The sequence below is a fragment of the Trachinotus anak genome, unplaced genomic scaffold (genome assembly GCF_046630095.1).
Source record: "Trachinotus anak isolate AG129_WGS33_773 ecotype Australia unplaced genomic scaffold, CSIRO_AGI_Tana_v1 ptg000007l, whole genome shotgun sequence".
Classification (NCBI taxonomy): domain Eukaryota; kingdom Metazoa; phylum Chordata; class Actinopteri; order Carangiformes; family Carangidae; genus Trachinotus; species Trachinotus anak.
In genome coordinates this window covers 11,275,548-11,291,463 of record NW_027273858.1, presented here as the reverse complement: position 1 = coordinate 11,291,463, position 15,916 = coordinate 11,275,548, and the positions used below count along the sequence as shown (strand labels likewise).

At 45.4% G+C, this 15,916-nt stretch overlaps 1 protein-coding gene across 4 annotated transcripts in view; it reads left to right on the top strand.

Moving 5' to 3' along the window:
• Nucleotides 1-15,916, top strand: part of zmiz1a (zinc finger, MIZ-type containing 1a) — a 97,389-nt gene that overhangs the window by 57,904 nt on the left and 23,569 nt on the right. For all 4 annotated transcript variants that reach the window (XM_071480475.1, XM_071480473.1, XM_071480472.1 and 1 more), the window contains 3 exons: nucleotides 7,293-7,401; nucleotides 10,190-10,303; nucleotides 13,643-13,748. In XM_071480475.1, the coding sequence (XP_071336576.1) occupies nucleotides 7,333-7,401; nucleotides 10,190-10,303; nucleotides 13,643-13,748 (289 nt within the window). In that variant the 5' untranslated portion in view covers nucleotides 7,293-7,332. The remainder of the gene's footprint in view (nucleotides 1-7,292; nucleotides 7,402-10,189; nucleotides 10,304-13,642; nucleotides 13,749-15,916) is intronic.

Below are 15,916 nucleotides of genomic sequence, written 5' to 3'. Positions count from 1 at the left end.
AAATGAGCAAGGCCACACTTACACACTGAGTTTTTTCGTATTTTATAAAACTGTCTTAAAAAACCTTTTCTTTCAATAAGTGGCATATTCCGTTCTGTACTGTACTGGCTGTGCTGTGTGTGTCATTTCACACACACTGATTTCAGCATGATTTCTAATTGGAAATGCTTAAGAATATTTTTTTTTTCTCAATGGTTAATTGGATTTGTTCCATAAAAGATCAGAGGGAGAAATAAAGGTTGCTCGGCAGGAGCTGCAGCACTGTAGGACGTTTTGTTCCACCAAGTGCAGAGAGGCTGAGCTGGTTGCTTTTTTTGTAAGGATTGTGCTTTTGGAGTGTCAAAGACAAGGGGAGTGGAGGACAGACTGGCACAGATATATTTTTGCTCCCTCTAATGACACCAATACCATTTCATGGCTTACTGAGCAGATTGAATCACACTCACTCAGTGTAAGTCTCACTCTCTTCCCCCCGTTTCTCTTTTCCCGCACACGCTTCATCACTCTCTCCTCACATAGACTATCACATGCACATTCATATGCTACCGTACGTTGATGTGTTACACTCACCCCGGTGGATGTTGTTTAATTGCATTTGGGTCAGCAGTTTGCTGGTGCTGAAACCGAAGGACATGGAATTTGTCAGTTTACCCATTCAGCAGTCACAGGGGGCGGTGTGTGAGCTAACAGCTCTGCTGGAGTCAGGCCCATAAGGTTAGCTTTACACAAGCCTGTCAGACTGCACTGTCAATCACTCTCCTCTCCTCTCCTCTCCTCTCCTCTCCTCTCCTCTCCTCTCCTCTCCTCTCCTCTCCTCTCCTCTCCTCTCCTCTCCCCTCCCCTCCCCTCCTCTCCTCTCCTCTCCTCTCCTCTCCTCTCCTCTCCCCTCCCCTCCCCTCCCCTCCCCTCCCCTCCTCTCCTCTCCTCTTCTCTCCTCTCCTCTCCTCTCCCCTCCTCTCCTCTCCCCTCCTCTTCTCTCCTCTCCCCTCCCCTCCCCTCCTCTCCTCTCCCCTCCCCTCCTCTCCCCTCCTCTCCTCTCCTCTCCTCTCTTGGGCTTAGTAATTCAGGCAGTCCTACAATGGCTTAGTACAGTGATAAAGGTTACACATTGGCCCTGCAATCTCCACACACACTTTCTTCATCCCCTGTGCATCATGAGTGATAGAATCTTGCCTTTCCTGACAGTGGAAAATCGTATGTGGCGGCCAGGACATACAATCTTCCCCAGCTGGTATTTATAGTCCTCAGCAACTGGAACATTCTATGGAATAAGGAGTTCATTCATTCATCATGTGACGCTCAAGCTCTGTTTCTACTCGTGGATGACCTGATTCCGTGTCTCATGGTTTGATAGATGGCCTTTCCCTGTTAATGCACTTGAGACAATAAAAACAAAAAAACACGGGACCAAACACACACAGATATTAAAAAAAAAAAAAAAAAAAGAGAAAGCAACGTGGCGTAAATGACACTAAAGCTGGGCACTACTTTGATAAAATATTGTACCAGGATACAGTATGTTCATAGTTGTTGGTTAACTGATTATTTGGCCACAAACTGCAAACACAACACTGACAGTTGCCTATTTACATATCACCTGCTCTCTGGCGACCAGGTAAACATAAGTCTAACATTCACTCTGCTTTCAGCTTTGTTTTTGCTCCACTATGTTCACCGTCCAGTTTCTAACTGTCTTTGTGTCAAAATGCAAAACCCTCGGTGGTTCCAGCTTCTCAGATATCATGATATCCTGTTTTTTTCTGTTCTCTATCACTATGAATTTAATTCCAAGGTACTTTTTACTTTTAGTCAAACAAAGCAGTTTGAGCAATTTGAACTCTTGATCAGTAGATCAGTAGATGATGAAAATAGCAGGTAGATGTGGTCCTAATAATAAAAAAGGGTATAAGTGTCTAATAATAAAAGTGTTTAAATGTCTTATAAAAGCAATAATCATCACTAATATATTGCCATGCCACCGATTCAGTTCCAAATATTATACTATTAAATAGTTAATATTGTTACTGAAATCCAAATGATCAGTATTAGCCACCCTCTTTACTCTCAAGTACATGGTGCTCTGTTTTTTGATCCCGCATGTTGAGTGGTGAAATAATCGGCTGCTCCCGGGGGTATCTGGTGACGCATACCTGCAATACTCACACAACCCAAGCTCCATATTTATAGACAGCGACAGAGCAGCTCACATATCCCCACATCACAGCTGTTTGCATTGCAGTGTTGGGTGTCACATAGCTGCCCGGTGCTCCGGTGGTTGTCACATTAAAACAGAAGATAAACAAACAGCAACATTTAGAGTTTATTTTTTCCACCCCTGGGAGAAGTCATTTCACATTTTTATAGAGGCTGGTGGTTATGATGCTGTGTAGAGGGCTGAGTTTTATAAAGGCCGGAGGGAGTGATGTGACTAATAGTTGGCTTTGCTGAGAGGGAAAAGGAGAGGGGGAGAGATTAGTGGAGGAGAGGATTAGCAGGAAGTCTACAAAATAATGCAAAGAGCAAAACAAAGCAGGAAGACAGATATGATGGTGGAAGTAGGTTTGTAAAAAAAAAAAAAAAAAAGAAAAAAAAAAGAAAAGGAAATGAAGAAAAGGTAGCTGAGGACAGAGTGGAGTGCACCGGAGAAAATAAAGGCAGTTAGAGCGAAAAGGGAATGTCTGGCTATGGGAGTTTGCCACTAGAGATAATAGTGTGTGTGTGTGTGTGTGTGTGTGTGTGTGTGTGTGTGTGTGTGTGTGTGTGTGTGTGTGTGTGAGAGAGAGAGAGAGAGAGAGAGAGAGAGAGAGAGAGCAAGAAAGAGGGAGGACTGGTGGCTTTTTACAGACAGACTGAGAGCAGAGATTGTGGGAGGGAGAGGGAGAGAGAGGCCAGCACAGCTGAGTGGTGTTGATTGGCCTGTTTGAAAACACATGAACTGCAGACAGAGAGAGAGAGAGAGAGAGAGAGAGAGAGAGAGAGAAAAGCTCTGCACAGGGAGAAAGTGTCGCTCTGTGCCGTGCCACGCTGCAGCCCAAACCACATTAGAGCAAATGAATCCATTCCACCTCCTGTTATGGCAGCTCCCGCACGGGGCCCCAGGAAGGAGGAGGAGGGGAGGGAGGGAGGGAGGGAGGGAGGAAGAGTGGCAGGAGGGTTGAGATATGAGGGACGGAGAGAAGAAAATGATAGAACAGAAAATGGAAGGTGGTGGAAAGGAGCTGCATGCTGGGTGGCTCTAATGATGTCTGAGGGCTATAGAAAAGGGGAGCAAAAGGAACATAGTGGCGAGAGAAAGAAAAAGCTGTAGCCATAGAACTGAAGACGAGGAGGAGGAGAGAAGATCTCCCGCTGTGTCCAGAGAACAGGGGTAATAGTAATAGTCCTGTTCTCCTGAATAATAAAGATTATCTGTGGCCTGACTTCACCTGGTGGCTCCTGCATATTGTTCATCACTGCCCTCTACACTTTTCACACAGGATAGACCCAGCAACAGGAGATTAAGCATCACCACCAAAGATGTTATTTTCAGTTTTTTTGGCATGAAAACCCACAATTATTCAAATTAAACAGAGAATCATTTATGCACAGTTGACATCATCGCTTCTCAGCTTACAGCAGGATCAAATGCTGATGATATAGTCACATCGTTTTATCAAATTTCTGTTGTTGCAATAAACAGTTCTGAGCAAGATGTGGTGAAAGACCAACAAAGCAAGTTACTGAAGTTTAGCTTGTGAAGAGTTTGTTCTTTTGTAACATTTTCATTCATCTACTGATTTACATTCCTCTGCCAGAATACCAGGCACTAAAATTACTGGTAAAGGCCCAAATATTTCTTGCAGAGCTTAATACTGAAGAAACAGGCGTCAGTGGTTATCAGCGTGTCCTCCAATGGCGACTCTAAGCTGTCTCAATCAGGAATGTGTTTTTATTTTGCCTCTGTGTAAAACAAATACAGGGAAGTTTGGCTTTATTCCAGAAGCCTTCAGACTTGTAGCTGCAGTCTTTTGCCTTGTGTATTGATGCACTTGCACTTTTGATACAATGTGCATGTGTGGTGCGGGATGTTGTTGCTCAGCTATTTATTGGCCGCTCTCCTCAAATTTTGTGTATTTTTTTTTTTTTTTAAACGATTATATTTGTATTTTTTTTAGATTGTTTTGTGTGTGTAACCTTCACTCAAGTTTCTCCTTAAGGGACAAATAAAGTATTTTGAATGGAATTAAATGAGGCTGACTTTTGCCCACATTTGCATTTCCCTAGTAACATCACGATGCTTATCCCAGCCTTATCAGCCAGCCCTGCCCCTAATGTACTCATGTACAGTACTGGATTGTATCATGAGCTCCTATGTCTCTGCTTCCATTCAACCCCCACCGACTGATCACATTCACAAAGCAAGCTGCACTTGACAAAGGTGGTAGTCATTTGTCTGAAATTAGAAATCGCTCATGCTATGAGTGATCATACACTACGTGTGTGTGCATGAATAAGTGTGTGTGTGTGTGTGTGTGTGTGTAGTGCTGCTGATAATGAAGAGATAATTTCAACACTCTCTCTTTTTCTTCCTCTCTGTCTCCTCTCCCCACTGAGGCTGGCCCTTCCTGCCCCCTTCCTGCCATACTCCACTGCTTTTCATATTACCGTGCTTTTGTTTCTGAGCACTTATTTCTTGCCCCACTTCCCCCAGCTTGTTTTGCTCAGGAAAGTGATAAGGAGGGAAAAAACTAAAAATGAGAGTGTGTGACTGTGTGTGTGTGTGTGTGTTTTTTTGAGACAGTGAGAGAAAGAGACAGAAGCTTCCTTGGATGTTTGTATTATTTGTGGTTTGCTACTCCTTTGTGATTCATAGCAGCGTCCTCCCACTGCTGTTTAAAGGGAGGTTGTAATATGCACAGCATAATTGGATGTGTAATCCTTTGCTTTGCACCTCTGGTTAACAGTGCTGAGTGGAGCTGATTAAGATGTTTGGAAGACAATAAAGATTAAGCAGGCCCGTTCTCAGTGTGTGTGCGTGCTCCAGCACAAACGGCACTAGCCCAAAAAGTCTAAAACAGAAAATGGAAGGATGCAGAAGAGAAGAAAAATCTCACGCTGCTGCCAAGCTTTGTTTTCTTTTCAGTCCAGCTGTAATCAGTGAATTTGTAGAGAAGTGAAGGCAGAGATGTCAACATTCAACTTGTTTCCCTTCCTATGTTGAGATGACAGATTAGCGTGTTTTGTTTTGATAGTAAACAGAGGGGGTAAGGATGTGGGGCGGGAGGACGGCCTCTGCCATGTTTCCAACAAGGCCTAGGCTGTTATGCAACACATTTTCCCCCTGAACAGTGGGGGGTGTGGCGCTGGAGCTTCAGTCAGCCCGGTCAGTCAGTCAGTCAGTCAGTCAGTCAGTCAGTCAGTCAGTCAGTCAGTCAGTCAGGAGGACTGACTTCTTATCTCAGTCACAACTCAGTTGAACACGGCCTGGTCAGCCAGTCGCATTTCCACCTCACTCATTTTCCGTCCAGAACCTGAGGGGCCCATCTTTTCATCAGCAAACAAAAGCGCTGCCTGTTCGCAGGGCGTGTGTGCGTGTGTGTGCTGCACTTTGTTAAAAGCACAACAGAGGGAAGGAGTGGCAAGAAAAAAAAAGGAAGAGATTCTTGGGTGAAAGAAGCAGCTATCTCCTCCCTCCTCCATGGTCTTGGCTACGGGTGTGTTGGGACAGCAGGAAGGGGAGCTGGAGGAGAAACGTTAATCAATAGCCACAAGGTCAGACGGCCAGCGCTGGGCTGGAGCGTGCCCTGTTAGCGGTCTGTGGAGCTGCCTGGCTGAAGGGGATTTGTAGCACTTGTCAGGGCTTAAAGGAGCCCTCTCTGGACCACTTGCTCCGGGTGTAGTGTGTGAAAGACACATGCTGGTTAGCAGCAGGAGAGGGAGACATCTGCTGGATGCTGGGAGGCACCACAGCACAGCAGAATTAGGCCACCCAAAGTTACATGGTCATATTACGTGCAGTCAAAGTGGCTGCGTGCCCTGCAGGATGTAAAGTTAGCTGTGATGTAGGGACTTGTCACAGCGACCACTGCAGCACTGTCATGTCCGTGTAACCTGACAAAAGGCATTTGGCTGCCAACCATTTGACCACATGTGCACCAGCATTCCTCATCACTCATGCGCACAGGGTACCCACTGATGTTTAAGACTTTGTAAGTGCACTCCAGGTAATTCTGCTCTGCTTATGCTTAAGCTCAGAGGATTAGTAATACACTCTTATTCTCGAAATGTTCCTTTGAAGTTTTACCTTTATGCTTAATCAAAGTGAAGAACTCAAGCTTTTGTGTTTACATGTGGTTATGTGTGTGTGTGTGTGTGTGTGTGTGTGTGTGTGTGTGTGTGTGTGTGTGTGTGTGTGTGTGTGTGTGTGTGTGTGTGTGTGTGTGTAAGAGAGAAAGAGACAGAAGGAGTCTGTATATTTGCAATACTCTGTCTATGATAAACACACCAGACTGAGCATTGCACATGAAAACTCCGTGGCTGTGCGCTGTGCACTATGCTTCCATCATATTCGCTCTCTCGCTCTGTTTCTCACAGCGGGGGATCTTTGGGGACCCTTTATCAGTGCTGAGCAGCTTTCTAGAGCCCTGCCCCCCCTGCTCCCACCTGTGGTTTTTCAGTTTGCCTTTTGTGTGCAGGAATCTGAGGCGGACCAACACTGATGGAGATGAACACAGGAGGATGGTGAGGGACGGAGGCCTCGCTGGCAAACCAGCACGATACCTATTAATCCAGCCCCCAGTCCATTTCTCTGAGATGGTCAGAACAGTGAGCATGGCGCTGGAATTGTTCTTGTTGTTGCTGCTCACTGTTGGACCTGAACAAGATATGCAGAGAAAGAAATGGATGCATTAAAGCCGAGTCTTATCTGCTGGTAGATGTGGGCATAAATGAGTTGTCTATGCCACACTGATAACCTTGATGTGAACGTGTGCTTCTTCTTAAGACAGACAACAGTTGTTGCCCTTTCTTGGCCGAAGCAAGTGTTCGACTTTTCACCCATATGTAATGTAAAGCAACAAAAAGTTTCAGTTGCATCGTGTTTCCATTTGTCGTTAAAAGTGCTGCTGCGGAAAATCTCAGTTTCAAACTCTTCGATGAGTCAGTGCATAAACAAGCTGGCTTTCCCTTTTTTGAGAATTTGTCAAGCTGCGCAAATGCTGTTTGAACTTCACAGGCTACAAACTCTTCACATGTACGACCTGACAGAAACCTGCTCTAACAGACGTACCTCTCCTCCTCTTCTTCTTTTACAGGGTAAAGAACTTTTAATGGCGTCCCGGTAGAGGCATCAAGATGAACCCGTTACCATCAATGGACCGGCACATCCAGCAGACCAATGATAGGCTGCAGTGCATCAAACAGGTGTGTGTAAAGACCCATTTCTTGCAGCTTTTCTGTCCCTCCTCTGACTTCTGTCAGTACTATGCAGACATGGATTCTAGAGTTTTAAGAAGAATCTGCATTTCCTTTTCCTTTCTTACACTCCTTTCTCCTCTCAGCACCTTATATGGGCATCAGTTTTTCTGGCCATTAGCTCCAGTCACACAGATCATGTTGCACAGGGTCATAGAGAGAGAGAGAGAGAGAGAGAGAGAGAGAGAGGGAGGCAAATCTGGCAGTGAATATAAGAAGAGACTTCAAAGAGAAGAGCAACATAACAGACGCCACCTTTCTTTTTTTTTTTTTTTTTTTTTTCCTCCTCCTCCTCCTCCTGGTCCTGTGTTCCCTTACATCACGTTCCTGACTCCTGACGTATGCCGGCCCTTGTTGTGGTTTTGCTTAAATGCTTCCTTGACTGCCAGCTTTCAGGAGCCTCCTCGCAGACAGATACAGACTGAAAGACACAGTCAGACAGACAGAGAGACATAACCCAGGGCTACCGCCTCTGCCTGTGATTAATAGTCTACAAAAACTCACTGGCTGGCTGGCTGGTTGGCTGTGGGCTTATTTGTTTATGCCATGTGGGTGTGATCCTTTATATCTCCCAACATCCATATGACACCATGCCTTCCAGTGAATCAGTGAGTGATAGGGCTTTGAGCTTGCGATTATGAGGTGACATATCCCTTTTCTTTGTGCCTTCTCTTAAGGCCCCCCCCCCCCCCCCCACTCCCACCTAAACTTCTAAGCACCCACTATTATAACCTTTATTTAGACAGGCTCTCATTGCCTCAGCTCTTTCACTTTGATTGCATACAGCAATGTGCTTGATTTCAAAGTCCTGAGTAGCTTTATTTCCAAAATGCCAGCTTTTCTCGCACGAGTGAAATTTGATACTACTGGAATTGGCGCTACTCACTTCCCAAACCCTCCTCACTTACTTTCCTAGGCGTCACTGATAAGCCCTAAATAGCCTGAGTTAACACATCGAGCTTAATAAATTCACTAATTGTAGTTTGGTTTATGTACTTCTCAGCTGTGGCTGTAATAGAGCTCATAGTAAACCAGACTTCAAAGGCACAGAGTAAGTCCGTGAGCTCTGAGCTCGTGGCGGCTCTGCCAGCAGGGTGTTGTTTGAGTTTGGGGAAAGCCGCTGGCAGAGAGCCAGGTTATCACTGTTTTTCATGCAGCCAGGTAGGCGCTGAACAGCCTGAACCTTGGCTGGTCAGAAAAAGGAGGGAAGTCAGTCCATCATCTCACAGAGGAAAGTCTGTCAAATGTCTGGCTCTTTGTCTGCTGAAACCCCATCATTACTGCTGCTGCTGCTACTGCCGCTGCTGCTCAGCCCTCCTCCCCCCACCTCTGTCTCCCCATTCTTGTCCTCATCCAACCCTGCAACAGCAACAACAACAGGAACGGCTCAGGCCCCATCCTCCTCCCGAAACTCAACGGAGCCGTTTCACTCTGCCGTCCTCCCCCTCACACCAGAGTCGAGGTTGTCAGGCAGAGTCGGTGGCGAGCGCTGCAGCAGGAGGAGCTGTGACTACAGATCTAGACAGACAGCCCCTGCTGTGCTAGTTCTGATTCCTCTCGCGCTGGAGGCTGATACGCCTCCCATCAAGCGGCAATAATGCCAGATTATATCACTCATCTAGAACAGGCTCTTCTCCTCCCTCTCACTCAACAAGAGCATCTCTCACTTTCCCTCATTCTCCCGGCTTCTCTTCATCATCAGTCAAACCCCTGTGAGAGTCCGCAGCTAACTCCATAATGGCTAATCTTCACATCACAAAAGATGAGTCACTCAAGGCCTCTCTTCAGGCTCATGATATCATTGGAAGCTCTCTGAGATTTTCTCTGTGGGCGGGTACCGGGCCTGACATGTAAGACTGCGTTCGCCACGAAGAGCCCTTTTTGTCGCACACCGCCGAAAAGCTGCCCTTTCAAAAACGCTCACCTCTGCTGCCCCCTAAAGACAATAGCACTACCTTCTCTGCAAGAACACACAAAACAAGATGCTTCAGCTCCAGATGAGAATAATAAATGCTTTCAAGTGGGCTCAATCTCGCCGACTGAACAAGCTGTAGCTCCGCGCCATTTCAGAGCCATTAACCTCCTGAGCTGTGAAGAAAGGGAGCCCAATTTTAAAACCGCTTATTGTGTCCTGCCAGCTTGAGTAGCCTTCAGACACTGGGAAGAAAAGACTCAACTGTTTCAGGCCTCAGTGAACAAGCGAGAGAGACAGACAGAGACTGAAAGAGATTAGACAACACACCAACGGCGCGCATTGAGTCTGCACACATAGCTGCCAGGACCAAGGTTGTTTTCTTTGTGCGCAGCCAAGCCAGCCAGTGGACTTCTGGTGCCGAGGCTCTGTTACATTCTCAAAACAAGCAATGAATGAGAAGAAGAGAGAGAGAAGGAGGATTGGAGGGAAAGATTTGGTTGCTGTGTGTGGGTCATGGGGGTGAGGGCTGGGTGTTGCCAAGAGAGATTAACAAGAAACACTGGCATCATTGTTGATATGGGTGTGATCTTCTTCCCACAAAGCAGCAGAGCTCTGAGTGGGCGTACACTGGAAGGAGTCAAGGTCCTCACAGGGTTGTGCAGAAACACAAGACATTAAATCAAGGCAGTTTGGTGGGAGAGCGCGAGGCTGCAAAACTATTTGGTTTCAGTGTTTTTCCAATTTGTACTTAATGTGAAAAAAATAACGCTCATTATTTCCCATTGTTTCTAATGGCAGTCTCTTTTCTCTGTGTTTGCACAGCACTTACAGAACCCAGCCAACTTCCACTCAGCGGCCACAGAGCTGCTCGACTGGTGTGGAGATCCCCGGGCCTTCCAGCGACCTTTCGAGCAAAGTCTCATGGGATGTCTGACGGTACGCAAACACTAATTATGGTTTTCGTTGGGTTTTTCAGGTACTTTTTAGAAGACATGAACAAAACAATAATTAGATTTTGGATACTTTTGAAAACATGGAAAAAACATTATGGGATGATGCGTCCACTTTTAGCTGCAGCTTTCAGCCTAGTTTTAAGGAGCTGCAAGTTAACCTAGGCTGTGCAATAGCTGAAACAAGACTCATATCATATTCAGATTCAGATTTGATATTGGGTTAAACCTCTTTTCTCCTGCAAATGTTAGTAATGCAGTTAGCAGCAGGCTGTAGTCGCACCAGGTTTGTAGACAGCAGTTATCCAAGGCAGCTGCTCGGGCCGTCAGGGGCCAGTGACAGAGGTTAAAGTCCTTGTCAGAGACTGCTTCTCTCCTCTCTGTTCCTTACACACACACGCACACACACACTAAAAAAGAGGCTTGATCAAGACTGAGAGTAGCCAGTCACCTCTGGCTAACGCCTTTCAGTACCACTCATCGATCTGGACACGGGGCCAGAGAGCTAGCCTGCACCAGGTGTGTGGGGAAAAAAAACACACACACACACTTATATACACACATATATATACAGTCACATGTTTAAATTAGGGAAAAGAGGCTTTCGAGCAGAGAAATGCAAGTTGCACGTGTTTATCGCTCAGATCAGTCTTTGAAACACTGAAGCAACATTGTCCCCAGCTGAGGTTGTAGCGTGAGCAAACAGATAAATGCTCATTAATGTGTAAATCACAATAAAAGCCTCTTAAAAGCTGATAAAGAGCTATACAATGGAGCCCACCGCTGAGATCCCTCTCAGCATGGGGCTGCTTCCATCAGCTAAATTGTTTCATCAGACTCAGAGAGCAAGCAGCTTCTTATCTGGAGAATTACAGCGTGCAACAAGTCTATGCATTCTTGCGAGGATTTTGTCCTCCCGATGTTAACCTCGCTGGTTATGTGCCAGAGCGCTCAATTGAAATTTAAAGATGACTATGCATCTCCTTGGATCACAGGACCGTGATATTTGTCATAGCTGAATGAGACTAAATCTATGCCTCATCTGGAGACGTCTGCTCCCTCTAGCATGTTGTGCATGATGGAGGTCATCCTCCACTCCCTGATGGAGTATAAGCTCCAGAGCTAATAAAAGATGACATAACTGTCAGTGCTGTGCTATTAGCTCTGTGTGCTCGACAATCTGTGGGGTTTTTTTCTGTCTTCCTTTATGCACAGTGTTTCAAGAGTGTAGGTGACATCAGTGCATGCAGACGTCTGCATTATGTCCGTCCCACAGTTTTCTAAAATTACCCACCTAACTCACCAGGAGCTGTCTCTCACCACTTGCAACCGTCTCAACAACAACATGCTTTTTCTTTCGCCAGCAAATACATAAACAAGAGTATGAATGGCCCAGTAACCCTCCAGCACCTCTTCCAGCTCTACAGCTGACAGGAATATGGAGCTGGATGTACATCCTCCAAGGGAGATTAAGCTGAGAAAGGCTTATGAGGTGAAACACTGTTAAATCCATGTTGAATCTATGCTAGCCTCTGTAGCTGGCTGTGTGCCCTGTACAAACTGTAGGGCAGACTCAGTCACGCAGGAAATGAAACGATTGACAACAATGTGATTTTGCTGCAAACAATGTCAGAATCGCCATTGTTTGCATCATATGGCTGTGTTGAATAGATTATGTTGTGAAGTATTTATCCCTGGGATGACAGCCTTGTAGCCTCTGAACTGCTTCAAATAAAAAATAACATGATTTCATGGAGCTGTAGAATTGAAAATCACTGTCTCTTGATTAAAACAATTAAATAAACCCTATTTATTAACCTAATTTCCATAGTTTTTTATTCAGTGCTCAAGCAGCCATATTACCTACTTTATGATCACTGCTAGCTGTTATGCTGCTTCTCTAAAAGGCACCCCAGCTGACCTTGTTAACGGTAATGTGTGTTTTGAGGTCAGGGGGAGCAGAGGAGTTGTCATCTGTGAGCTGATAAAAGCAAAGAGCTTTCCCTCCTAATAATGATTTACCCCTGTCTCCTGAGTCCTGTTTAACATCACCCACCATCCCCTTTAACATTATGCTAGGGTCCGGGAGGCTCCTGCTTCTTGTCCCGTAAATGTTCAACCTCTTTTTGAAGTCATTAACACAAAAGGATCATTAAAGTCTCACATCTGGGGACTGGTGCTTCTCAAAAATGGGACGCAAAGGAGGCTCTTTAACCTTTCTTCACCCAGTGGGCACTCGATGCTAAGACATACTTTACTTACTCTGTTTGCAGTCTCCCTTCTTACACACTCACATAGTCGCTGGTTGGTTTGGCTCCCTGAACCAGAGGTTGCCAGTTCAGGGGACAAACCCTGTTCACTCTGGGGCCAGAACGGGCCTGTTTGAGGAGAAGCTTTCAGAGACTCTGCTCGTTCTGCAGAGCAACTGTGGTTTGGCTCTCTCACCTCTCTTGGAGGTTGATGCAGTCATCAGGGTTGTCCTGACTGTGGATCACTGGAGCAATCCAGACTGCAGACTCCACATTAATCTTGCTGTGTCTCTGGGTGTGTGTGTGTGTGTGTGTGTGTGTGTGTGTGAGAGAGAGAGAGAGAGAGTGCAAGTGTTTGTTGTATGTGTTTCTGTCTGAAGATAGATAAAGTTCAGTGACAGCAGTGGCTCAGAATATGAACACACTTACCAAAGTGAAAGGATTATGATGCATTAACTATGACTTACTCTTTATTGACTGCTTGATATTCATATAAGAGATCAATATTTTATGGTGATGCATAAGAAAGTACTGTTTCCCCAGTTTACTATAGAAAGATAGAGCTGCTGAAATGCTGATAAATCGATTTGCCGATCGACAGAGAATTTATTTAATATTGATACATAACTGGTTAATACTTTCAGTTATTTTTAAAGCAAAATTGTCGAAACTTCTCTGGTTTCAGCTTCTCAGCTTTGACATTTTATCTTTTTTTGTCAAAAATGACAATGAACTGAATGCAGCAGCTGTTTGTTGGACAAAACAAGCAAACTGAGCAAAATAATGAATCAGTTAATCAAGAAACTAATCAGCAGATCAGTTGATAATGAAAATAATAGTTGCAGATAGTACATTAATTTCACATTATATGCTGAATGACATGAATGCACTGAAGGTATACTTTGGTAATTGATCGCTCTCCTCATCCTGCTGTCTCTTTCTTAACTTCAGAGTGAGCTGCATCTGCTTTAACCTGGTGCTTATAAAGATGTAATTAAAACGATGCAATGGTGCTGAACTTATTAGATGCCTGAGGGACGGCAGCTTTTCTCATGATCCACTGTTCTTTTCCTCAGGTGGTGAGTCGCGTCGCTGCTCAGCAGGGGTTTGACTTGGACCTGGGCTACAGGTTGCTGGCTGTGTGTGCTGCCAACAGGGACAAATTCACACCCAAATCTGCAGGTCAGACCCACCGTTCTACTGAAATGCCAGCACGTGCATGGTCATACATCATCCCATTTACTGCTGTTGACGTGCAAGACAGTGGACGATACAAAGCCCATTGTTCCTCGTGCTGCAAATCTTCATTTTTTCATTCAATAAAACAAAACAAATCACAGAATGGCTTAAAGTCATGATCAAGTCAGGAAAGTGTGCCATGCCATTACCCCTCTCAGGCCATGACTGCACAATGAAGCTGCTTATTATGTTTTGAACACTATTAGGATGTTTTGTTTGCAAGACACAGAGAATCTCATAATTATACTAAGAGTTTAATTGTGCAAATTATTTTGCTCCTTTCAGCCCTTAAAAACAAATAAAAGTGTCTGTTAAGGTTCCTATGAATCTGTGGTTTGGACATTTTTGATTTCTACAAACGACTGCGACCACAGACATCACACAGAAAGCCCATCGAGCATTATAATGTCAGATATTTTTAGTCCCCATTAAACATTAATGTGCTATTGAGATGAGCTGTCCGGGTGGTAGCCTCACAAAAACAGTCTACTCAACAGTCTTTCCACACAAACCCACACTCCAATGTGCAGTCTGCATGCACGCACACATGAAGCGAGAGAGAGAAAGAGCAGGCAGTAATGCTATCCTCAGACATTTATCTATCAAATCCAATTTCCCCCAATCCATACCTCCCCTCCCTGCCTCACACAGTCCTGCAGGAGCGGCCTGTACGTGTACATTTGTCAAAGTGAAACGTGCAGAGGCGGCAGAGAGGAGAGAGGGAAAGAGATGGATGGCTGGAGAGGTGTTGCTGATGTGTGCTGGACCACTCATTCTGCCTGACAAAGACCTGACAAAGCCGTAGCCATGCAGTCAAAACACAGATAAACCTTTGTTTGGCAGTTACATAATTGGGGGTAGTGAAAGTCAAATATTTAGATTTCTTTGTTTTTATGACAAGGCAAGCATGTCACTGTTTCCTAACAGGAAGTACGCTGACAGTACTGACAGTAATGTTCTGAAATCTTATCCCATAATTCCTCATATGAGCTGCAATGTGTTGCAACTGAATATGCAGAAGGCAGAAATGTACTACTTTCTGCTGCTCACATGATCCTATGATATGAACATTTGCTCAAGCTGAATATCCTCTTTCAGTTGTGGTGGGAAGTGTCTTGTTGGGAGGAACTTAAGTGGGCAGACAGACGTCAGTGTACAATATTGATTGTTGTATTTCTCTCTCTGTCTGTGTTCCTGTGTTGGGATAATGTGATTGTTGTCCAGGCATGGCCCGGACTGGCTGGCTGGCTGGCTGTCTGGGCCCAGCTGACAGTCAGAATCATCTTCAGGCCTGCTGATGGTTCTGGGATCTAATAGAAGACAGAACTGGGTTTCAGGAAGAGCTGTTTATGCACTGCGGACAAATAGGAGCTGTGGTATAATTATGCGTGTTGGGGGGGAGGGGGGATGGGAGATATGATGCGGCCAGTCATCAAATGAGGCAGGCAGGCGGGCAGGCAGGCAGGCTGTCGGGGTGGGAGGCAGATGTGACTCAGGGCAGCTCTTACTCACTGAGCGTCCGTCTTACCTCCCTTACAAGGACGTCTGTCTGAGAAAGCAGACGGGGGGGCGACAGAGGAGACGTGATGCACAGATGAACTCAGACAGACGTGTGTACACTCATACAAATGCATCAACATGGAAGCAGACCTGCTCTGTTAGCTCTGCGTGTATGGTCATATTTGTGTATTTTTACTGTCTTGTGTGTCTGTGTGTGTGTGTGTGTGTGTGCGCGCGCATGCATAAATGTGTGTCTAATCGTGCAGACCCCGCACAATCTTCTGACAGCCTGCACGGCGACAGAGGGCCGCAGATCTGACACCTGAGAGCCCAGATGAGGGCCGAGGAGTCTGCGATGCTCTCTGTAGGCTCCTCAGGGGGAAGAGGCAGACTCTTTAGAGTGCGGATCAATCTTACTGACGCTGTCTTTCAGAGCATCAGTTAAAGAGGAAACTGATAAACAGTTTGACAACTTCAGTTGTCTTCAAAATGAAGTTGACGTGTGTATCTTTTGCTACAGCTACAAAATCCTGTTGTTGCTGCAGAGTGTGTGCAGATTCGAGGTGATTAGGTGAACAGGCGACTAACTACAAATGCCCAAAGTTGCACTC